At 40.2% G+C, this 24,108-nt stretch overlaps 1 protein-coding gene and 1 long non-coding RNA gene across 5 annotated transcripts in view; one reads left to right on the forward strand and one right to left on the reverse strand.

Moving 5' to 3' along the window:
• Window positions 1-24,108, forward strand: part of SPTBN1 (spectrin beta, non-erythrocytic 1) — a 202,793-nt gene that overhangs the window by 69,042 nt on the left and 109,643 nt on the right. The window contains exon 1 of one of the 4 annotated variants that reach the window (XM_081943076.1): window positions 18,161-18,775. The exons of 2 other annotated variants lie outside the window; for them this stretch is intronic. In XM_081943076.1, the coding sequence (XP_081799202.1) occupies window positions 18,667-18,775 (109 nt within the window). In that variant the 5' untranslated portion in view covers window positions 18,161-18,666. Of the gene's footprint in view, window positions 1-18,160; window positions 18,776-24,108 lie in introns of those variants that run through there. One more of the 4 variants, XM_081943075.1, reaches the window with a different exon arrangement.
• LOC309387025 overlaps window positions 696-24,108 on the reverse strand; it is a 317,032-nt gene continuing 293,619 nt past the window's right edge. The window contains exons 2-3 of the long non-coding RNA XR_014174528.1: window positions 896-934; window positions 696-823 (exon numbers count right to left, since the gene is read on the reverse strand). This is a non-coding gene — a long non-coding RNA (uncharacterized lncRNA). The remainder of the gene's footprint in view (window positions 824-895; window positions 935-24,108) is intronic.

Genomic DNA, 24,108 nt, shown 5'->3' on the forward strand with positions numbered 1-24,108 from the left:
CTCACGAGCTACGGTTCCACGGCTGTTTCCCCACGGTGCTCCTAGATTCTGGGCACTCAGAGGGACTCGCGGCCAGCCGTTTCACGCCCAGCGGTTCCAGGCGAGTCCGGTGGCCATTCTGCAGATCGCCTGGCCACACTTAGTATCGGTGGCCATTTTGCGGGTCGGGAAAGCCTGCGAAGATAGTGGTGGCCATTTTGAGGCTCGGAAAAGCCTCAGAGAAAAAATGTCAGCCATTTTGGACGCTTTAAAAAAGGCACGAACTCTACAGCAGCCGTTTGGAGTGCCTAGCAACGCAGGATCACCCCAGGTGGACGGGATCAGGAGCACCTGGCCAGCAAACGGGTGAGACCGTTGCCTATCTCATTGGGGTGTTGATTTATGTTTGGGGAAATGGCTGATCCAGCTATGGATAGCAGGAAGAGGCAAGCCAAAGAGGCCCCTTCCTCAGGAGTAAACCCCAACGTCTCTAAAATGACTCCCAGGGCAGAAGAGCGCAGGCTGAGAAAGAATTTCAGAGAGCCCCAAAACAACAACATATTCTAACTGCCCAGCCCTCCCTCCCTCCCTCCGAGGATCAACAAGTGGTGTCCCCAGCTCCACCTGTCTTGCCTCCCATGGGCCCTGACCTCCCCCCCCCTGGCCTATTCAGAAGGGAAATTGTCTTCTTCGGAGTTCTCGTCTTCGATGAAACCTGACAACAGAGGCAATTTCTTTGATGTCCCTCTCAATAGGGAGCGCACCTTTGAACAGGCTTCCCTCCCGGTTACACATGGCTCTGGGGGGCCCCATACCATGTACACCTCTCCTGCTGATATGGCAACTATCATTGCTGAAACCATTAAACAGGTCATGGCTGCTGGCCTACAACAGCAACCCCAACCTGCTCCATCACATGCCCATAAGCATAAATCTTCTGCTGTGGCTCAGCAACCTGATCCCTCTGCCTCTACTTCTTAGGCCTCAATTGGCGGGGAGCAAGATAACCTGCGGGACTCAGACCTGTCTGATGACGAGGTGGTCACCCCAGATACCCCTGCCTTTACCGGATTATTCAAAACTGATCATTTCAAGTCCCTTCTTCTTAAGGCCATTAAAGCTGCTAACTTACCATCTTCTGCTTCAGCTTCTACTTCACAGGATAAACCGGCAGAACCGGCTTCAACTGAGGGTCCCAGTACCCCATTCACTGAACCCACGGTGGAAAAAGAGGTGATCCCTGTTCCCAAGATATTCCTGAACGTCATCCAGAAGCAGTGGGAGTCTCCAGGCATGAGCCCACATCCGACCAACCTTGACAAACGTCTCTACAACATTGCACCAGACCTCACTAAGTTCTTCGAGACTCCCCCAGTGGACGCACCGTTTGCAACCCTGTCTTCACCTACTGTGCTCTCTGGAGCCCCTGAGGTGGTTCTCATACCTGAGGAGAAAAAGTCAGATCAAACCTTAGTCAAAAACTATCAGGCTGGGGCCTGGGCTGTTAGGGTCTCTACGGCCACTTCCTTTTTCTCCAGAGCGGCCTTGGTTTGGATTGAACAGCTTCAGGAGCGCATCACTCCTACTGACACTAGATCACATAGGGATCTCAACAAGATCAGGGCAGCGGCTGAATTTGCAGCTGATTCTTCCCTTAATGCTGCTAGGTTTGCTGCTAAAGCCATGGCCTCTTCGGTCACGGCCAGGCGTCTGCTTTGGCTCAAGCCATGGCAGGTGGATGTCTGTACCAAGTGCCGTCTAGCAGCCTCCCCATTCAGTGGCACCCAATTATTTGGTAATCCCTTAGACCCGTACCTCACGGAATCTAACGACAAGTGCAAGGTCTTTTCATCCATCTATAAGAAACAGGACAGCTGGCCCACTCCCTTCTACAAGAGGTCGCCCTTTCGACCGGCGGAAGGGGGACCTTCCTTCCCCCATCTACAACGCCAATCCTACACTCCCAGACAGGGATCTCACCAGGACAGGTCCAGTAGAAACACAGCGTATCCCCTCCAAGAAATCTTACCGTGGAGGAGGCAACTGTCATTTTTCACATAGGAAATGACTATCTGGGACTCTCTTCCGATCAGAGGGCGCCTGGCGTCCTTTGCCCACCACTGGGAGGAGACCACAACAGATGATTGGGTACTCAAAACTATCAAATTTGGTCTCATGCTAGAATTCCTCTCCCTCCCCCAGGAACACTTTATGCCATGCCCGATCTCTCGGTGTCCTCGCAAGAGGGCACTGATGGAACAGGCCATTCAGCACCTGTTGGAGATCCAGGCCATCCAACCGGTTCCTCCCCATCAGGAAGGGCAGGGTTTTTATTCCCGCCTGTTTGTGGTACCGAAGAATTCTGGGGGATGGAGAGCAATTTTAGATCTAAAAACACTGAACCGCCACATTGTCTATTGGCGGTTCAAAATGCATTCTCTGCACACCATCCTCCAGGCGGTCAGGAAAGGCGGCTTCCTCACGTCGGTAGACTTGACCGAAGCTTACTTTCATATCCCATCTTCATAGACCACCGAAAATATCTCCGCTTCTCCTATGGGGAGAGGCATTTCCAGTACCGAGCTCTTCCGCTCGGTATATCCTCTGCCTCCAGGGTATTCACAAAAGTACTGGCAGCACTGGCCGCCCACATCAGGTCATCCCCAGTTTGGATTCTCTGTTACCTGGACAACATCCTCTTGTTGTCCACGTCTCTGGTTCAGGCAGAAAGAGATCTCGCCCTCACCATTCACACCTTGCAGAATCACGGGTTCGGGGTGAATCTCAAAAAGAGTCACCTCGTTTCCAGCACTCGCCTTCTCCTCCTCGGGGTCTTGATAGACACCATGGCGGAGAAGGTGTTCCTAGCCAACGATCACATTCTCAGTCTGAGGAAATTTGTCAGGAAGGTGCTACATCTATGCAAGGCATCCCTTCTTCTTCTCTCCCAAGTCTTGGGCAAGATGGTATCCTGCTTTGGGATTGTCCCGTGGGCCAGTTTCACAACAGGAGCCTTCAATGGTTCATGCTTCCATATCAAAAGCCCGACAGGTGCAGCTCTCCTCTCCGGGTCCCCCTTCCCAGACAGGTATTACACTCTCTCAAATGGTGGCAGCCCCTGGCGATTTTGCAAGGGACCTTGTTCAGAGAGCTGTGCTGTCTCACACTTACAACAGACGCAAGTCTGACAGGATGGGGGGCACATATGCAGGACCTAGTGGCTTGGGGTCAGTGGTCCCTCGAAGAGAGCCAAAACAGCATAAATTGGCTAGAATTGCGGGCAATTCACCTCGCCCTCATACACTTATACCACAGAGTTCAGGCTCATCACATATTAGTCCTCATGGACAATACCATGACCAAGGCACACATAAACAGACAGGGAGGAACTCGTTCCTGGTTCCTGATGGATGAATCCAACCTATTGTGCCAGTGGGCGGAATCTCACCTGTCATCTCACAGGGCAGAACACATCTCAGGGGTCTCCAACGTCCAAGCAGACTGGCTGAGCCGGACAATGATAGATCCGGCGGAGTGGAGCATCCATCTGAGCCTCTTCCATCAACTGACACTACGGTTCAGCCTCCCAGTCCTAGACCTGTTTGTGACAGCAGACAACAACCAGGTACTCAGGTATTACTTGAGGTTCATGGATTCCATGGCAGAAGGAGCCAATAACATCTCCCTCGACGTCATTGCTACTATTCAGGCATCACGCAGAAGCTCTACTAAACGCATTTATTATGCAACGTGGCAGACTTTTGCTCTGTGGTGTTCCAACCAGACTGTTGAGCCACTTAGGGCATCCATTCTGCAGATATTGGACTTCCTGCAGAGGGGGCTTGATCAGGGACTTACCCCTAACATGCTACGCTGACAGGTGGCCGCTCTGGCCTCTGTTCTGGACGGCCTGGCATCCGAACACCTGCCTTCTCACCCCTTGATCCAGAGATTTCTCTGTGGAGCATCCAACCTGCGTCCCCCTGCCATACATAGATATCCAACTTGGGACTTGCCTCGTGTCCTAGAGGCTTTGACTTCCGCACCCTTTGAACCTATGAGATCTACTTCTTTGAAACTGTTGTCCTTTAAAACACTGTCATGCGTACGTCGTGCCCTCAAGATCTACATCGACTGCACCGCCTTGTTCTGCTACTCGGAAGCTCTCTTCATCTCCTTTCGCCAGGCTTCATCGTCTAGTCTGGGGAGCTGCATAAGAGCCTGTATTAAACTGTCTTATGAACTTCAATCCATACAGGTCCCTGCAAACTTTACAGCTCACTCTACATGCAGCGCTGCAACATCTGTGGCTTGGTTCACTCAAGCCACCTTGGAAGAAGTCTGCCGGGTGGCCACCTGGGCGTCTCCCACAGTCTTCATACGTCATTACAAGTTGGACAAGTATGCGTCGGGTGACGCGGCTTTTGGGCACAGGGTGCTACAACAAGTACTTGTGCCCTAACGGACTGTTTTTACAATTTCCCACCCTAGTGGACAAGCCAGTCTTTGGTATGTCCCAGTCTGGCTGCTGTCTCTACGATAACAGGATAATGGGCATTGGTTCTTACCTGATATGCTCATTTTCTCATAGAGTAGAGACAGTAGCCAGCCCCGCCCTGGTATGGGTGACACGAGGGAATTCCTTGTGCGGAGGAGAGAGATACAGTGACTGGACTTTCACTTTTTGCTCACAATTCTCACTTGAATCTACAGTTTTCCTTCATCTGAAACTGGGGAGGAGCCACGAGGGCCTGATGGCATAATAAGTGTAGACTCAGTCTGATTGGTTAATGGACGGAGCATACCCAGTCTGGCTGCTGTCTTTACCAGAAAATGAGCGTATCAGGTAAGAACCAACGCCCATTTTCAAATAATTAAATGGACATTAAAGTCCCCCCCCCGTAGCTTAATAAACTGCTGACTGAGATGAGAGAAAGATACAGTGTTTCAGCTGCCTTTCCCTTAGCTGATCTTTATATGGATCTCCTCCTTAGAGGCAAAATCACAACCTCACTCACTCAATAGCCAATTACATTGCTGGTCACTCTATAAACATCACTGAGAATAACTCAAAGACATTATAATGCTGGCAGCAAATGGCATGGATAGTGAGTGATTATATGAATATTATATGTTATATGAGCCAGTATGATGTAGCGGTTAAGGCATCAAGCTAGAAACTGGGAGATCATGAATTCTAGTCCTGCCTTAAGCACAAAGCTAGTTGGGTGATCTTAGACTAATCTCTCTCAGTCCTAGGAAAGAAGCAATGGCAAACCGCTTTTGAAAAACCTTGCCAAGAAAATTGCAGGGATTTCTCAGGTAGTCTCTGAGAAATGGACACGTGAATGAAAGAAGGCGGGGGTTGTGGGGGGAGACAAATGATTGTTAGATTTAGATCCCATCTTTTCTTGAAAGGTGCAATATGAGGCTCCCGTTATGTTGTCCTCACAAGAAGTAACTTTAGTGAATTGAATTGAATTGAGAGTCAGTGGCTAACTCAAGTCTCTTAGTGAATTTTCATGTTTAAGGCTGGACATGAACCTGGTTCTAACCCCATGATGGCGAACTTGTGGTACGTGGAACCATGCGTGGAATGTGCGGCATTGCCCATTCCTCTTCTAGGTTTCTGGCACTCATGCACGTTTGACAATCAGCTGACCTTTGAGGATGCAGCAGTGCTAGAAACTGGAAGAGCTGGTCTTCCATTTTCCAGCTTGAGCATGTGTGCTGGCCACCTGATCGTCATGCGCACATGCATGCCGGTAACCAGAAGACTAGATGGCTGGCACACATGCACGCAGCGAAACCGGAAGTTCATTTTCCAATGCGCACATGTCTCCTGGGCAGCTCTTCTTCCGGGTTTGCAGCCCTGATGAGCGCGCACACGATCAGGTTTCCCATCACTGTTGGTTCATCATCACTGTTCTAACCCAATACTTAAATCACCCCACCACAGAGGCTCTTTCATTGGTTTGGCTCCGATTTATATTCTATTCCATTACAGTGCTTAAAGCTGCTATTTCTTTCACCTAATAAATGATATAGTTAATCCTGCTTCTCACAGTAAAACTCTTATTATTATAAAGTCTCTGACATGAACATTACTATACATGGTTTTCATTGCCTGTATCCAACCTGTTGATTTCAGCAAATGCTTTTCAGGTATTGAACAACTATGATCAAGCATAGAATCAGAACAAAGAAGAAGATGGGCTGGATTATCTTTTAGCTATTTACAGCTACACTTTGCAGTTATATGGTTTCAGTTTAAAAGAAATGTAGGCTGGGCAATTATCATAGATAATTGAATAGATAATCTGGTTTATTCTTGCTTGTCAAAAGAGAAGAGTGAAGCTATTGCAAATATTTGTATAAAACTGAAAAAGAGTTGCCTAACTCTTTGAAACATATAGCTGTTCAAAAGAACAGGAGACATTCTCAGTTTCAGCAGGCAAAAATGGATTTGTCTTAAATGTAATGTACCATAAGGGTTGCAGAAAACCATATTCATAAAAAAAAGTGGAAGATAAGAAAAAAATCATTATCCCGTTATTTTTACGTTACATTGCTTAATGCATCAGAAGAGATCATGTTTCAAATCAATCTAAGTTGGAAGCCAAATGGTTTAGCAACTCTCTTAAACCATAAAGGAAAGAATTCTAATTTGGTTCAACACTTCTAAAAGGATCAACACTTATGGACATTTTGTGACAACTGAAAAACTCAGTGGGTTGGTAAACACACTGGCTTGAGTTTAAAGTACTGTTTTGGCTTGTATATAGATGCATATTTAGAACACTTCTTCAGATGCATAAATCAGCTTGGAACTATCACAGGCTATAACCAATGTCTACAACAGTCCAGTCATTTTGTATCATTTTGATATAAGTATCTAACTACAGTGCCAATAATAGTCGTTGTGAATCCTACTAAAGCTAATGGGCAGTATAATGTCCTCTCTATACTAATCTTTTGGTGATTGTTACTCAGCTCTCAAAGAAAGAAAATAGAAATTAAAATCTCAACCTTTCATTGTTACTTTCTAAAAGTCAAGAAGCTTGCAGTGCTCTAAGCTGGTTGTCACTTCCAAACAAATTGCTGCCCTTGATATATTAAATTCATCCGATGTGGGAGAGTCCTCACATGATCCAAGAGTTTTTGTATAGTTGGAGTACAGATTGGAATACGTGAGGAGTACTGGGTCATTGTGACGTAAGGCTCCTCTGACTTTTTGGGGCAATGCCCTGCATAGTCATTTCAACACACTCTGTAAATGATTTCCTAAATCCCATGGTAGCTTGCCAACATTCCTGACCTCTGAACAAAATGCCTCAGCAGCATGAGACATACTGCAAGGTGGGGCTATGCCAGTTGGGAAGATGCTGAAATTTTTTCTTGCATGCTTGCAACACAAAATGGCCAGCCATAATCTCCAAGTTATTTTTTTCTCCCTCTCCCTCTGAAAGAGAGACAGAGATAGAGACAGACAGACAGACATTGGTGAAGCAAATTAAAGAGCTCTTTGGGAATGAGAGGAAATTATTCTATGGAATGGCTAAGGAGCAGGCTGCTACCCAAGCCCTAAAAAAATTGGGTCCAGGACCTGAGTTAGCTAATCAAAGCAGTTACTTAATTCACATATAATACTTAATTCACATATGAACAACCATGTGTTCTTCATCCCTAATTTATTGAATGAAACAAATTGGGTAAATTGGTATTACATGCTAAGCTATACATCATGATTTATAAGACACTGACTAAGCTTCTCAAAATATGGTGGCAAATAAACCAAAACACATCATAGCTTGCCACAAAGTGTAACCCAGCCCATGTCCAGCATGGATTAGGTCTATACAAAGCCTAGGTCAAATAGGACATGTTAATCTTTCCTCAGAGTAATGTTCTCCAAATATTTTAGAACTGCAGTTGGACAGCATCAGGTTAGTAACACTGGAAGCTCACAGACATTCCATCACCTAAATATCTTGAATGGTTTTAATTGTTTACTTCACACTCTGGTTGAACAGTAAATAATATATATGAAGTAATCTTTTGGTTTAAGAGTTGAATTTGAAATTTGAGCCTACGAGCAATACCTTAGTCTTTTACTATACTATAATTTCCTTCCCATTTTATAGCATGTTGTTCTGGGACATGTCATTTCCTGCACTTTCTTATATAAATGTTGTGAAACATCTGCAAGACTAAATTAAATACCGGTAATATTTGTACTATAAAAGTTTAGAAGACTGCAGAGGCAGTAGAGACAACCAAAGGTCAAGTTATGCAAAGGGCATTTGAAGGAATTGCTTAGTAGCAGATGGAAACATAAAATGAAAAGTGCCTGATTGAGATTTTCTCTTGTTTAATCGAGGGCTGGTATCTTAGGGACAGCTGGCCTCTTCAGTCTCAAGGTGGAACTATAGAGCCATTTTGATCAGAAGACACAAAACAATCTCTCCAGATAATCTAGAGTAGTTTTGAGTTCATGGTAAAATCCAGGTGAAAATAAAGAAAATAAATAACACTACATGTGAATATTCATCTTTATTGTGGTTCTGGGATTTTGTTTGACAAGTCTTAATATGTATCCAAATGAATTACAATGTTTGACTGCATATAATCATTGTTGCTTTTTATTAGTCAAGAAATTCCATTTTGCTCTAGAGCTTTCTGAAACTGGCCTAAATTTCTGAGTTTTGTGGAAATTCCGCCAGTTGGCTAAGAGGAATTTGAAAAATGGCCTGTTCAATGTTTTTTTTTTACTCCCAGTCACTTGCCAGCATTACATCACACATTACAATCCATATTTCCAAGATTTAATAGAGGAAAATAGGTTCATTATCCAATTGGAACAATTCCTTCTAAAGAAAAGATACCCTCAGTAGATTAGAAAACCCTCACTAGATTAGAAAATGAACTGGGGCTCTGATAAAATGGGATGTAACCTTAGTAAATAACATTTACCTTAGTGCTTGAGCATTTAGCATGAATCTAACAAAGGCAAGAGGAGTTTGGGGATACATTTTACATTTATCTCAGGACTGTTACAGATGATATCATGGTAAAAGAATAGATTTGATTGAAGAAAACAGATATAGAAATGAGTACTGCAGCCAAAACTTTTAAAAAAGTGTCTGAAAGAAATAAATAGGATGAAGAGAGCTAGAAAGTTAAGAAAGGAAAGGAGGAAGGAAATGATCCTGGGGGAATTGACTTTGGAGCATTTTCAATAAATACACAAAGTGTAATGTTTTAACTCATTTGTGTTAGTGGATTCTCTTTGTCTAATTTTATGACTTGTGTGGAGAACAGATAAAATATTTTTATTGAAGTTAAACACAGTACACATTTTTAATTAAGAAAGAATAAAGACAAATAATGAAAAAGAAATATATAAAAAGAAATAGAAGAAAATAAAAAGATACTAAAGAAGCAGGTTCTGATCTTGACAAATACGCTTACATTTTACTCTATACCTCTAAGTTTACATCATTATTTCCTTCTTTCCATAAACTATCCTTTCTAATCTTCAAACCCATAAATTACAAATTAATTTTTCTCTTTTTTTCAGCAAAATTCCATAAGGGTTTTCAGTCACTAATAAATGTAAAGTTGTATACCGCTTCATAGTGCTTTTACAGCCCTCTCTAAGCGGTTTACAGAGTCAGCATATTGCCCCCAACAATCTGGGTCCTCATTTTACCCACCTCGGAAGGATGGAAGGCTGAGTCAACCTTGAGCTGGTGAGATTTGAATTGCCAAACTGCAGCTAGCAGTCAGCTGAAGTAGCCTGCAGTACTGCACTCTAACCACTGTGCCACTTCGGCTCCTCAAGTTCATTTCTGATAGTTTTGTTATCTTCACCAACCAATTCTCCAATGTGGGTATTTCAATATTTCCAGTTGTCCTTTGGAAGACACCTTTGGTATTTGGGGAAGGGATTTTATGTGGTTAGAATAATACCTTAAGCACTTATAATCTTACAACCCCAGTTAGCCATGTAAAGACATTAAAAAAAAGCAAATTAGAGGCCATATTTTTGGCCAGACATAGAACAGTTATACTGACAAAATACATATGAGCAGTCCCAGGCTGTATCATTTCGCATCTCTAGTACAACTGAAGTTTTATTCTAATGTTTTTAATCTCATATCATAAATTGGCAAAACTATGAAAATAGGAAATCAAATTACCTCAAGATGGAACTAAATTTTGAATAGGGGAGGAAGGAGCTCAAAACATCACTATTAATTTTATCCACGTGCCTATTTTGAAATCACAAAAGCTGATGCAATTGCAAACAACTAGAATCCCCCCCCCCCCCATACACACACACACCTTTTTTGCATTAGTGAAGCTTTTTATCAAGGGAAAGAGAAAAGCCAGTGCTACAAGAGCCATCAGTCTGATGCATATTATTTAAGTGTACATCTGTGCGTTCCTTGGCATTTGAAGAGAGTAGTGTATGGTAGTAATAGGCTGGTTGATATTTGCCAAACTGAGTGGATGGGGCATTTTATATCTGCTTGAACACCAACTGAACAGGAGAAAAGCAGTGTCTGCTTCAAAAGGAGACCATTAACCTTAGTCCAGCTCTGCTGATCAGGAGAGAGGAAAAGCACTTATTATAGTGGTGGTATAAGAGCAGGCATACTTATCTTTGTAATGGGTTATTAGCATCTATGGAGATCTGAAGGCTGGAGAAAGGGTTTTCATTCAGAGAAGGCAAAGGGGGATCTTGAGCTTCTCAATTTGCTTATCTAAGCGGGAGTACGTATGCATTATTTTGATTTTGAGGTTCACTATAGTCACCTCAGCTATATGATTGGAAGACGTGGGTACCAGTGAGTACAATAAGCTAAACTACTGTTTTGATATTGGTGTGTTCTTCAATAGATAATGAAAAATGTGAAAAATGACATTTAGTTTAGCAAATACTTCACTGGGCACTTTTACAGCGGAGGAGTAAGTAGTTTAAGGAGGCTTTTTATTACTTACTTTCTTGAAACAGTTAATAGGTTATTGCACACTCATATAGATAGAGCCTGCTGGAGCAGATCATTGCCCCATCTGATCTAGCACTCCTAAAGTGACAGGTTGGATGCCAATGAAAAGCAAACAAGGATGAGAGGATCTATCTATAGAACAAAAATTCAAGAATCGCTTTCTTAGGGAAAACGCAAGTTCACAAATGGACCTTACAACAGAGAAGTGTAAAATGTAACTTTTTCTAACTGATTCTCCATTACTTCAGGATACCTACATGGCTATTCACAATTTGACACACTTAATTTGGACTTACCCACTTTCAGAAATAAAGTCTTGTCACTAAATGTGAATGTGTGAAAGAATCACAGATCACGATTATGTAGTAGCTAGCCAGTGCTAAATATTTTGGAGAAAAATACCCTTTCACTTTATCATTTTAAAAAGTTGATTTTCCTTGCCAGGCTTTATTTAAAGGCCAAATTAATATTTTATGTTATTGCCAGCGGGCAGCTTTATCAGACATTTTTACATTAGTGAAATATGCAATGGATTTATTTCCAAAAGAGATTGGCCTACAACTTTTGTCTGTGTGTTTTACCTTTTGTTTTTATTGAGCAAAGAGTTGTTATTTGAATTCCATTTCCTCTCAGCCTCTTGCCTGTTGCTTGGATACTGTTATCAAAAGAGTGTAATTGGTAACTGAGCTTGTTCCAAACTCAAATTAGAAAAGTGCTTCCTTTTTCTTACTTCCAAACCTGCTTTTTTACAAGAGATTAACTGATGTGGTAATGGTGAGGAAAATAAAGCTGTGAAGCAAGGGTTTAATCCTACCATTGAGTACTACAGTAGGCGATATCTTTGTCAATCCACTCACAATCCTTAGTTGTTTCTCTTCCAACAATCCTTAATATGGTTGGAAAAAGAATATTACTTCAAAATAGAAATGTATTCTCCCTTCAGAAGGCTGCCTATCTGAACTTCATTTGTTGGATGTATAAAACAAGGTCTTCAAATTGTGTATCATTCAGTTATACATTCCTTAAAGTGACTTCATTTTTTACACCAGTACTGCTATAAAAATAATAATTTGATGTCTCAGTACTGGGCAATATTCTGCCTTTTTAAAAGCTGAAATCATATTCTCCTATGCAAAAAATATAAAGAAATTCGGGGGGGGGGGGGAGCTGCTGAAATATTTCTATCTCTAGTTAACAGTTTACCTAGGATTTTTCCAGCTCTTCAATTTGTACAGTGTATGTGCCATATTTCATCAAATATGTCAGCATTATACTTACATTACAGACAATACCCCAAATGCAAATAATATGAAATTTTGTGGCCGGATTGGAATATTTAGGAAATACATGTTTTATTTGTTTCGGAAAGGAATGTATTACATTTGGGATTATAAATGTTGAATTACATCAGATTATTCTTTTAACTGATCTCTTTACTCCAACATTTTACAAGCATTAAGTGCCATGTTGTTGCTGATTTATGGTATAATTTCCAATCTTAGCAGTTTTGAATTCCAACAGAAGGCTGGGTTCTATTGGTTTTCTTGGGACTCTTAGTGGAATGCTCTGTTGATGAACTTTTTAATAACATTCTCAGAAAGTATCTGTGTTATAATATCTCAGTGATAAATTGTTGTTGAAAATATATTAACAAATACAAGAAGTCCTCCACTTCAACAGTTATTTAGTGACCATTCAAAGTTACAACGGCACTGACTTATGACCATTTTCCACACTTACAACCATTGCATCATCTCAGTCATGTGATCAAAATTCAGACACTTTGCAATTTATTATTTTATGCAATAACAATTGCAGTTATTCCATTAACGACTGTGGAAAATCGGGCAAAATTCGCTTAGCAATTTTCTCACTTAACAATAAAAATATGGGGCTCAATTGTGGTCATAAGTCAAGGCCTACCTGCAATTTGTTTTGAGAACTGAAAATATTATTGGAAAGCAATCTGAAATCACAATATTGTTGCACTGTTATACCACCAGAAATATAAATATCTGGCTGATTTGCATATTATCAACTGCTTTTATTAATCACCACCTCTTTTTTTTTTCTATTTTCATGATGTGTCCATGTGAAATCAGTAGTCTCCTTTTGAATGTTTATGTACTTGACTTTGGAAAAATAGATTCTCCCAACTTTAGTAAGATAGATTATAATGCCACAGGTGCTTTCACCTACACTATGAATTAATACTGGTTATTTTTAGAGAATAGTTGACATGGCATTATGGGCTTGGTTGGGAAGTGAACCAGGTGATCTATAAAGTCCCTGTCAACTCTTCCATTCTGAGTGAGCCTGTATGTGATACCGATGGGTAGCCTAGTAGAGTTCCAGTTTCAAATCCCAATTCATCCAGCACTGAATTTAGTAGATGACTTAGTAGATCTCTCCCAGTCTCTCAGTTTAGTTACCTAACAGCTTTCTTGTGAAGGTATAATAAAATGGGAGTAGGGGGAACCATCTAGAACCCTCAAGGTCTAGTATTATGCTAAGAGTTTTTTTAATTGAAGAAATATACGTTATCAATTAACCTAATTGTAGCCAAATGCACATTTTTCAGACAAGTCCAAGAAAAAGAAAAACATAGGCCACATGAGCATCTCATGATTATTTCAAGGCATTGCTGAAAAAGAATGCATATGTTTGTGTGTGTATGGACAATTGTGCATTTCAGAAATTTTGAACTGAATGAACTTTGTTGGAATATGTTTCCCCATCTGCCCTTTGGATCCTTCCTCTGAATGTAAGTTGGTAAAGGTTTCAGTTGTGAATTAAGTTCATATCATGGTTTCATGCTCTCCTTCTACATAGTTCTGTCTGGTTGCCATGCAGTAGCTCATTTATGTGGCATAGATACAGCATGCAGACTGCCTCTTACATGACAACAGAGGTGACAGTACCTAAACATCCCCGATTGATCTTGAAAATGCCAAAGACAGTATATACTTATTATTTCATTGGCCATCTCCAGATTGGAAAGAAATTCTGGAAGAAGATAATGGCAATTCACTACTGCACTTTTACCAAGATAGCAGTGTAGTTGGGTCTATCAAACATTCTAGAACTCTTTTCTTGCTCTCATATCAAGTTGTCATCTGAAGCTGAGCATCTGCCCATCTCTGGCAGTTTTGTTAACAGAACTTTTCAAGTGTTGGAGGCCTTTTCCTGCCTTGTTATAACAATATATGAAGATAACCTGGAACTCAACCACTTTTCAACCTGTTTTCCTTATTTTAAACTTTTACCCAACTTCTTTATAAGCACATCTTTCAGATATTTATTTTATGCATCTAGCCAAGGGCATAACTACCTATTAAAGAACTGCAATTTGAGTCCTGCTAGAAGTCTAAGCCTAATTCATCTCTCTGCATATTCACTGGCACTTAGTGTTTTGCGGTTCAAAGGTGCATAGCAACACCTGTTTGTGAAGGGTGGGGCAGTGACATTTCAATGAATATACCTGCAGGTGTTATGGGCTGCTGGGTCCTGTAGAATTCTTGACTGATTGTAGTATTAAAAAAAAGTTGCAGCCATTACAACTGAACAGCGTGGTAATACAGATATACAGAGATGATCAAAAGAACCAATCATTTTCATTACAATTTCAACTCTGGCAAAAGTATCATTGCATGTGCTAGCTAGATTTTCCTGACATTCTGCTTAAACCACAATGCAAAAAAATGTATCTAGATAAGGAGGACAAGAGAGAAATTGTACAGGAGAAACCTAAGCTCTATTCTCTTACCATAGAAGAATAAAATGGGTTGTAAATCCAGAACACCAAGGAATGTGGTGTTGCAGAAGCCACCTCTGAAATTCACTGCCTCAAGATGTGACAACGGCTTTAAAACTGGATGAGAGCTCTGGTCATGGCCGTTAGCTTTGATAAAATGAAAGGCTCTTCTGAGCACTGAAACAGCAACCACACGACAGGCATTTTCCACTTTGGCCATAGGAGAGAGATTTTTGCTCTCTGTTTAGATTCATGATTTCTTTCATCAGACAAACATTTTCATGCCCTGGTTTATGAAACTAGCTTGTATCATACACATCATGTTAACATTAACTACATTTAGGGTTTAGAAAAAGCTCCAAGCTCAGCCTATTGAAATTCCTCCTTGCAGCTTCATTGGAGAATCAAAAAGGCAACGGGTAGGTGCTACCTGGATGTTTGCTGTGGCTCATTCTTATGATATTAAACTATAGCTTGAAGCAATATTTTTCAGCTTTTTATACAAGCCCCTCCAATGACTCATATCAAAGACCTGGATTACCCCTCCCCCAGATCAAACTATCACCTATATACTACTAAAAGTCTAATGTCTGCAACCTTCAACTGAATGAAACTTTATATTATAGGGCAACACTTTTTCAACCAAATGTCTTTGGAGCTTCTCAATCATCCAGGGTCATGGTTGTTCCAAAGGCACTTTTCTAAAAGGCTAGTTACCTTTTGAAAAAGCACCTTTGGGTTTTCAGCCAAGGTACCTAAAATGGACTACCTTACGGAATGCATTTAAAATCCAAAATCCATGACTTCAATGGAATTGAAATTTGGAGAATTTTATAAAACATTTTATCACATTAAAGCATTTTGTGACATAATACAACTCCTTATGTTTAAATGCACTATACAGTTCAACATGGGCTGTTTCAAGACAGGTATATTTTTGAATATCTTCCTGGATTTTTAAGAACTTTTCCAGTGCAGGAAGTACATTGGAAGCTCTGCCATTGTTGAAAGCATTGAGGAATCTGGCAAGAAAATTACCCCTCTCCTGACAAAGAGGCATGCAATTTACATTCTCCCCCCTCACCCAGCACTCATTCCTAACACATGCCCATGACCATTGGATAATGTACCCAATTACAATTGGTTAGCTTGGCACAACATTTTGAGCTATATAACATGTTGTATAAATCGTAACATGCTAATCCAAAAATGCATCAGTTTATGGCTTGACACAACGTATGAACCTATTTTCTCAGAAAAAAATGCTTCTGATGGGCTTTCTCCATTTTTAAGCCAATTAAGTACTCCTGATTCCAAGTGCCTAATGTTGCATGCCAATCTGTCAAAGCAGTTGCACATTTAATGTATTATTTAAAAATGGTAGCATTGCAGCAAAGACATTTTGCATGCATAGGAAAGAGGCTGAGTCAAGGCAAGTGTCTTGATTAAAACAAAAGCAATTTGGATTTGCAAAAATGTATGCTGGTGAAAACAGTACATGCAAATTTTGTGATAAGAGGCAAATTTAAGACTGGAAATTTGTGTAGCAGGAAGTAATCTAAGATAAAATAATTATTGTCTTTAGTTCTAGGGTCCAAAATTGGGAATAAATTATCCCAGTTTAGATAACCCAACAGTTCATTATTGATTGAATTCTCATTTACAACTGTGATAATGTTATACTGTGTAGAAACGTTTGGCATAAATGTACTGAAATAACATTAAATAAAAGTTTACTGGTGGAACATATGCACATTATAATAGACATTCCAGATTTAATTTCTTTTATTTTCAACAAATAGACAATAGAATGATGAAAGTCATCTGGAAACACTTATCGATCACAATAGAGAAATGAACTAGACAAACAAATAGCTTAACCCAGTGTAAGGAAACATTTAACCTAGTAATGTATAGTAACCATACAAGACAATGTTTCAAAATTATTTCTCATTTCCAAGATACATAAATCTTGGAAAATCTGGGGCCCGAAGTTCTGATGCAGTCCTTGACTTTATTTTACATGGACTTCAGAAGATACTGAAAGGCCATTGTACATTTCAAAGCCCACTTGTTTTGGTCCTTACCCCACCCCATAATGTAACTAGAATTCTATTACTGTGAAAGGTTTGGTTCTAACTCGTCCATATTTGGCTCTGTCTCTCTCCAATATTGGAACACAAAACATTTTGCCATATTGGCATAGATTCCAGGGAAGAAAGGTTTCTCCCAATTTTTTTACAATATCCAGATGTATTATTATTCCACCTCCCCATCTCTGCTGGTGAGAAACTTATAAACTGCTGCTATATTGTGCTGCTCAGCCCAGGAATACATTTTTCCCAATGGCAGTACTTTATTAACCACACACACAATGCAACAGTTACAAGATAATTTGAAATATTTACAGTCCAATACTGCAAGTTAACTTAAATGCTGAAAATGCAGGATCAAAATACATAAATATAGGAACAGCATTGCAACCCTATTCCAAATTAATAAAATCAATTCTGCTAATTAGAACGTGCATTTAAAAAGAAATAAGAACTCTGACAAGAAACTCCTGCTCTGTATTGATAATGTTGCATCCTTCCCCTCTCTCCGCCTCCCCCCTCCCCTCTGAATGTATCAGGATTTTCTTTGGCAGCCTGGAATCTTGGAAGTTGCCATCTTAACTCTTCCTGATAAATACACCAGAACAAACACTTACTATAATCCAAATGCATTTTGTCAAAGCTTTGTTTTTCTAATGAAAACGCATGCATGCAATTGCACAGAAAGCTACATCTCCTGTTTCCAAATGTCAAAACATACAGCATCCTCAATTAAATCAAAGCTACACTTCAAGGTGAAGAGGACCCTTTTTCTTCTCTCCCCCCCAAATGCCATTTGCAAGTCTTGCAAGTTGCAACGTCTACATTTCTAGTAGTTCTTCTCGTGCATGATGCTAAATACTGAACAACATTACGAAGAGTTTGCTATTTTGTGTTCAATTTCCCTTTCCTTCTAGTGCAGGGGAGGAACAGCGTCCTCTTTTCGAAACGATAGTAATCTGAGACTTTTCCGTTACAATAAGCTGTTAACAAAAGATGTAATTCCACCAGCGTTGTGTGGGGAGGTACCATTGCCTCTTTACCGTGTGCACTTTCATAGGTGATTCATCCCCCCCCCCAAAGTCTTTAGATTGGCCAGGAAGGGCGTGCTCATTCCAAAATTCCTAGCCTCCGGGTTGGACGTGGGAACGTGTCCCTTTTGCAGTGAGGTTTTGGTTTCCAGGAACTTTGTGCCTCCTTAATAACCCCGCCCAGTTCTCCACCCACCGCCTTCAGTCTTTGGTACAGTCTTGGTTTCCTTTCCTCTCTACAATGCTTTATGCTAATATGTGACATCATCACTAAATACACAGTGAGTGGCTACTAGAAATTACAAACGAGCAGGAAGGTCTGAGGTGTGTGTGAGCTACTGGAAGCGTTAGGCAGGCAGGCAGGCAAGCAGGAGGGAAGAAGGGCCGCCGATGGCTCCATGCTACCTCTGCGTTGGCTTTGATTCCGATTTGGAAACTAGGAAGGGGAGACTTGGAATTTTTTGTTTGGCTTTTTCTTAGTTGGTTAATTTCATTAAGGTTGGCAACCGAAGTCAATTTGAAGCCTTAAGATTGCGGGTGGCGAGACTGCAATCCAAACATCGGGCTCATTTCAAACTGCATGCGTTGATAAACCATCTGCTCGTGGATTGCTTTTAATTTGAATGTGATATTCAAGCTGGACAAATAAAACATTTTTTTTTAAAAAAATCTGGGATCTGCTTAGATTTTGTGTTAAAAGTACCCAGTGAGGGTTGCTACCCGATTTTTAACCAAACACTAAAGATTATTTATTTGTATGCTGGAATTTTAATATCCTACCACGACCCTTCTAAATGGAATTACAGAACCCAGCTAGCATGCCCGGATCCATGTCCCCTGGTTACACTACTTCAGTGCCATATAATTATAATCAATTAGAAGGAAGATTCAAGCAGTTACAAGGTAAGCGCCATCTCTCTCTCTCTCTCTCTCCTAAGGGGCGTTGCTATGAAATGTAGCTCAATAACACGATGAGGTGATTTTTGATGCTCCTTAGTATGAAGGCTGATAAGAAGGAAGAAGCATCGGTTGCAAAATAATAGATACTGGGTTGTATTTCTTTAAATTGAAGCTGATTTCCTTGTTTTCCTGTCTTCTGGTATTGTAAGCTTCTCTTGGTTCAACCTTCGAAACATGATAAGGGCTAACTCGGACCTTGCCATCTAGAACAATAGGACAAGGGAAATGGGGAAGAGGGAGTGGTCTTTTTGTCTGAATCCCTTCTGGAGATTTACAGCCTTCAGGTACTAATCAGAAGATTCATCTCTGATTCTGCTTAGACAATATGTAAGCCTATCTACCTATCCTTCCAAGCCCTCAAAACACCATTGGGGTCCATTTATGCAGTGTTCCAAGACATCTTCCGCCTACTTGGGTAATCCCATTCTTAGCATTCCATTGATTGTGGCAATCTTCCTCAATCGAGTGCCCTCCAGCTCCAGGGCAGCTCCTAAAACTGACCCATCATGATTAGGAGTACTGGGAGTTGCAGTCAACAACACATCTGTTTGGATTAAAGCTAATATCTTGGAGCCAGAGAAGGGAAGAATCTTTCCCACTGCTCATTAATTTTTTCCCCATTCAAAGTGAAACAGTGACAGGAAGAAAATTTGCTGTTCTGGAATGAAATTCTACATGATTGATTAGAGTTTTTGACCATTTTACAGTTGAATCCTTAGTATATTGGAAGCTGGGGAGCGGAGGAGAATTCTAATTACCAATGAAACCAGCCCTTGATGGAATCTCAACTTAATGTATTATCTGACTTAGCTCCAAATGACAGTAGCTCCTGCACAGATACACTCATTGTTTCTGGAATCACAAATCTATCCAAGGAAGTCAAAAGTTCAAACCATACAGAATATATTTCTTATTTTTAATCTCTGCCATCCCACAGACAGAGAACTGCGGTTTCCTTCAGAAATGGAAAGGGAAAAAAAACCCAACTCTGGGTTTGTTACAGAATTATGTTGTTATGATTCTATATTGGTGTTTGTTTTAGTGTTCTTATTCGCTGTATTGAGTTCATCCTTGTGCAAAGGTTTGTGAAAATAACTGCAATGCCAGATGCAAATTGATAAAATTGTTCCAATGTTAAATATAAAGGAAGTGGAAATTGAGATAAATGTAAAAAAGATAGGAATTTGATAAATACAAGTATATCTGCAACAAAATATTGCGTTGTCCTGAGATATATCACTTCAATTCTTTCCGGCCCCTCATTTTTTATTTTCTCTCTGCTAATCAGTCAGTGCTGTATTCTATGATCATGGAACATAAGATTTTTATATTTGAGTCTTCTTTCACCCCATACTCAGGTTATTTTGAAAATGTGCAACGATGGTGCCTTTTGGCTGCCAAGGGATCCCTATCTGGGGTGGATTGTTATTATATAGCAATGAGGGTGCAGCTTGTACTGTACATATGTGTATAGCATTTCCCATGTCATCTGCAAAGCTCCTGAAATTTGTTGCAAAATATTAGATGGTGGCATGCTTTTCCACAATTTTGAGAAATGAAGCTGATACAGTAAGCAATCTCTATAGACCTTTAAATGTAGCCTCCTTCCTCAACAAAATCAAGTGGAGAAAATGTACCTTCCTTCTCTTCAGTAACTTCAAAATGTTGCTGTCTAACTACCAACATAAGCAGTCTTTGGGAGTTTTTTTAAAAAAGCTCCCTGACCCTGTAAAAACGAGAGTGGCTTTCCATATTTTAATGATGGATAGTTTGTCTGGGCCGCGACAAGGAAGAGGAATTTCTGGTTTCCAGCGCACTGGCCAGCAAGGCTTTCAGTTACTGCTGCGCATGCCAATCAGCTGGCCGGTGCACATGATCATGCCGGAAAACAGAAGACCAGCTCTTCCAGTTCCGGCACTGCCGCACGCATAAAGGCCAGCTGATTGTCAGGTGCGCATGCGTACCAGAAACATGGAAGAGGAATGGGTCACGCCGCGCATGCCAGGCGACGTGGCTCCATGTGCCACTTCAGGCCTGTGTTCACCATCACATTCCTATGGGCTGCATTTCTGCAACATGCTAAGGATGGTCAATTGTAATCTAGGGTAGTTTTTTGTGACTTAATGTTTTACATAAACCTATTCTACAGTACTAGATTCATTGCAGAATCAACAATTCAGTGCATTTGAATGGAACCAGAACATCTTAATTCAGAAATATCATTTAGTGTGATGCGTAAACTCTCCAATCATTAGTGTGTTGGGTGAAGAAATAGGAGAGTCCCATAATCAGTGAAGTGAAGCAGATTTTCAGTTTCTTGTATTTAGAATCCATGCTTCCGCTTGAAAAATTGAAATACCAAGAAATGACAAGAGTTGAAATAACTGCTTATTACGATTTGTGGCAATCTCAAGGTCATCCCTCCCCTTTTACTCCCCTTCCCCATGCTTTATAGGAAATGGCTTCCATTCCAGGACACAACTCAATTTTTGAAAGTTCATCCAATTAGAAAACTGGGCTGCCCTTGTTATATTGAGGCTGTAGTAGGGGGAGGGGAGGGGGAAAGACTGTTTAGAAAATGAACCACATCCACAACTTTTAACCACATGGAACTTGTTCTAATTTCTCACTGACTTCTACTGTGGCTTTGAACCTGATACTGAAAGGAGTACTGACATTTTGACATTAGGCAGTCTTCCCCAATTACTGCTCTCCAAGAATTTTGGATTTCAGTTCCTTAATATTTGATTAGCTTTGCTGGCTAAAAGTGATAGAGATTTGGCTAATTGGGATCAACAGACACTGTGAAAAATCTGGTTTAAAAAGTGGTCAGGAAATCACTTCCTAAGTGTTCCTAAAATCAGACTTATCTATTTTCAATTATGTTGTGGTTCAAGAATGTGATTTGTGTTTTTAATAAGGAGTTGATTACACGTGTATTTAAATTATACTCCTAAGTATCAGTTTATCTAACAAAATTACAGTAAACTGAAATTCTCTATGATTCTTTTCTTTGTGAAAAGTATTGAAGGTTATTTCATCTGCAAATCCAATACAATGTGGTAGGGAAAAAAAGGGTTAAATCATTGTTTCTTCATACTTCAGTGGAGGATTTTGGAATGTGGGGGGAATGGTGCTGAAAGATTATGTTTGGAGTAGGATTTAAATACAGGAAATCTTTGAAGAATGCACATCATACCAAAGGTTAGAATAAATTATAGTATACTTTTGCAAAGTCATTGCTGACAACTACCAAACTTTCCAAAGCCAACAGTACATTGTTTCGAGCTTGTTTAATTGGATAAATTGTTCAGAAAGGAGAACACTTCCTCCAGTCATTTATTTTGTATAAAAACAGAAAACTTATATCCTTCAACTCAAAAATGGAAAACTAGTCCTACAGCTAAACTCTATGGTTCTTCATCTATGAACAAATTGATACTGCATTAAGATCCTAGTTTCTGATTACAAATTTAATTTACAGTACTGGATTATACTTTTAAGCTTCAATTTATGTTCCGATAATCGTATATAACATTGCTTGAACAAATTTATTTTATTTATAGCCCTCACATTTATTTTTCTTCAGATTGTTTCCGTTCCCTGTTATTGTAACAACTGTCCTGTAAGTTAGGACAATAATAAAATTATTTTCTCAGCAATGTCACTGAACTTCATGGCTGAATAGGACTGTTCTTAGAGTAGAGCCAGTCAATCCAGGACTAATTATATTTCTGCTGTTGACTCTGTGATATCTGATTATAAGTAAAGTGAAAAGCAATGATATATTCTTTTTTGTCCTTGGATATACAAAGAATTTGGAAAAGAGTATTGCTTTGCTTCCAAACAACTGAAGAACAATTTGTTCCATTAATTTGGATAAGTTGGAGAGAATTAGGAGATGTCTCCCTTTCACAATTTAATGAATTCTGAGGAAAAGAACCTTCTTTAGTTTAAACCAGCAGCCCCCCAACCTTTTGGGTTTTGTGGAGAGAGTTTTTCTGTGGACCAGAGCGGGCATGATTTCATGTGCTGCCTGCATCCCACAGATGGGGCTTTCCTTGTTTGCACGGCCCAGTTTCTGGCATGCCGTGGACGGGTGCTTATCCATGTGGGTCCGGGACCCCTCATTTAAATTCTTATCCTGAACTTTTAGATCTCAGGAAGTGGGAAGATGCTTTTTTTAAAAAAAAAAAACTCCCAGCCCCACCTGGTGGAAAGCCGCCTGTATGTTAATGCTCTGGAGCAGCATGAAGGCTAAACTGCTATTAATTTGAATATTTCCAGATTTTCCCCTTGTTCCTAGCTAATAGACTAATGTAGGTGGGGAAATGATTTCTGTACTTTACAAAACATTTGTACTAATCTTTGTAAGAAAGCCTATGTTGTAAGTGGCAGTGGGGGGGATTTCAACTGTATTTCCTATGAATATGTTATGTTGAGGGAATGACTGCCCCAACACCCTCCATATGAACTGTATCTATCTGAAGGAAGAGTTGAAGCCCTCCCTCCCTCCATCAACTTAATTTTGTGCATAATTTCAAAAAGATGTTTTGAAAACGCATCCCAACTTGCACTCCAAATCTCTCAGGATCTGAAGGCTGTTGTTTTCTTAAGTGAGTCCATTGAGTTAAATACATTCTGCTAATTTTAAGGTTTGATGGCCCTAAAAAAATGCAACCTCTATCAAGTAATTATAAGACATGTCTTAGCTGCTAGTTGTTTCCTTAGCAACTCCAGCTCTTAGCAGAAAACTCCAATTAACTCCCTACCAAACACTCACTAGCCTTTATTGTGAAGTGAAGATAAAATAACAAACTGTTTGAATTACAAACACTTGAGTTTGTATCTGACTTTTATTCATAAAATCCCTTCATCTTGATTTTGCCGCCCTTAAGAAAGTTTTTTAAAATGAATTGCATAAAAGAACCTAACAAAACATGAAATAACTGACTCCACATACTAAACCCTTAACATTAGAAGCAACCTATAAATGTTGATGTCTACATCATATTTGATAATATTTTGTGGAAAGCATTGAATTTGAAACTGTTTTGAGAGCATATGTATAATACAGCTTAAAGTATACTATTTGTTTCTCAATAGCAATGTTTTGCAATATCACGTGCAATCAAGAAGAATTTTCCTAGCAATGTGAAGGCAGTATGTAATCTCATGATATTCTTCAGTTGAGATACATGCATACTGTGTACTCATGAAGCACATGATTTGTTAAAATTGCTTTGAAACGCAGTTTCTTTTTTAAAAAAATATTC

Source organism: Natrix helvetica (assembly GCF_964273705.1).
Source record: "Natrix helvetica genome assembly, chromosome: 2".
In the NCBI taxonomy this organism is placed as follows: Eukaryota; Metazoa; Chordata; class Lepidosauria; order Squamata; family Natricidae; genus Natrix; species Natrix helvetica.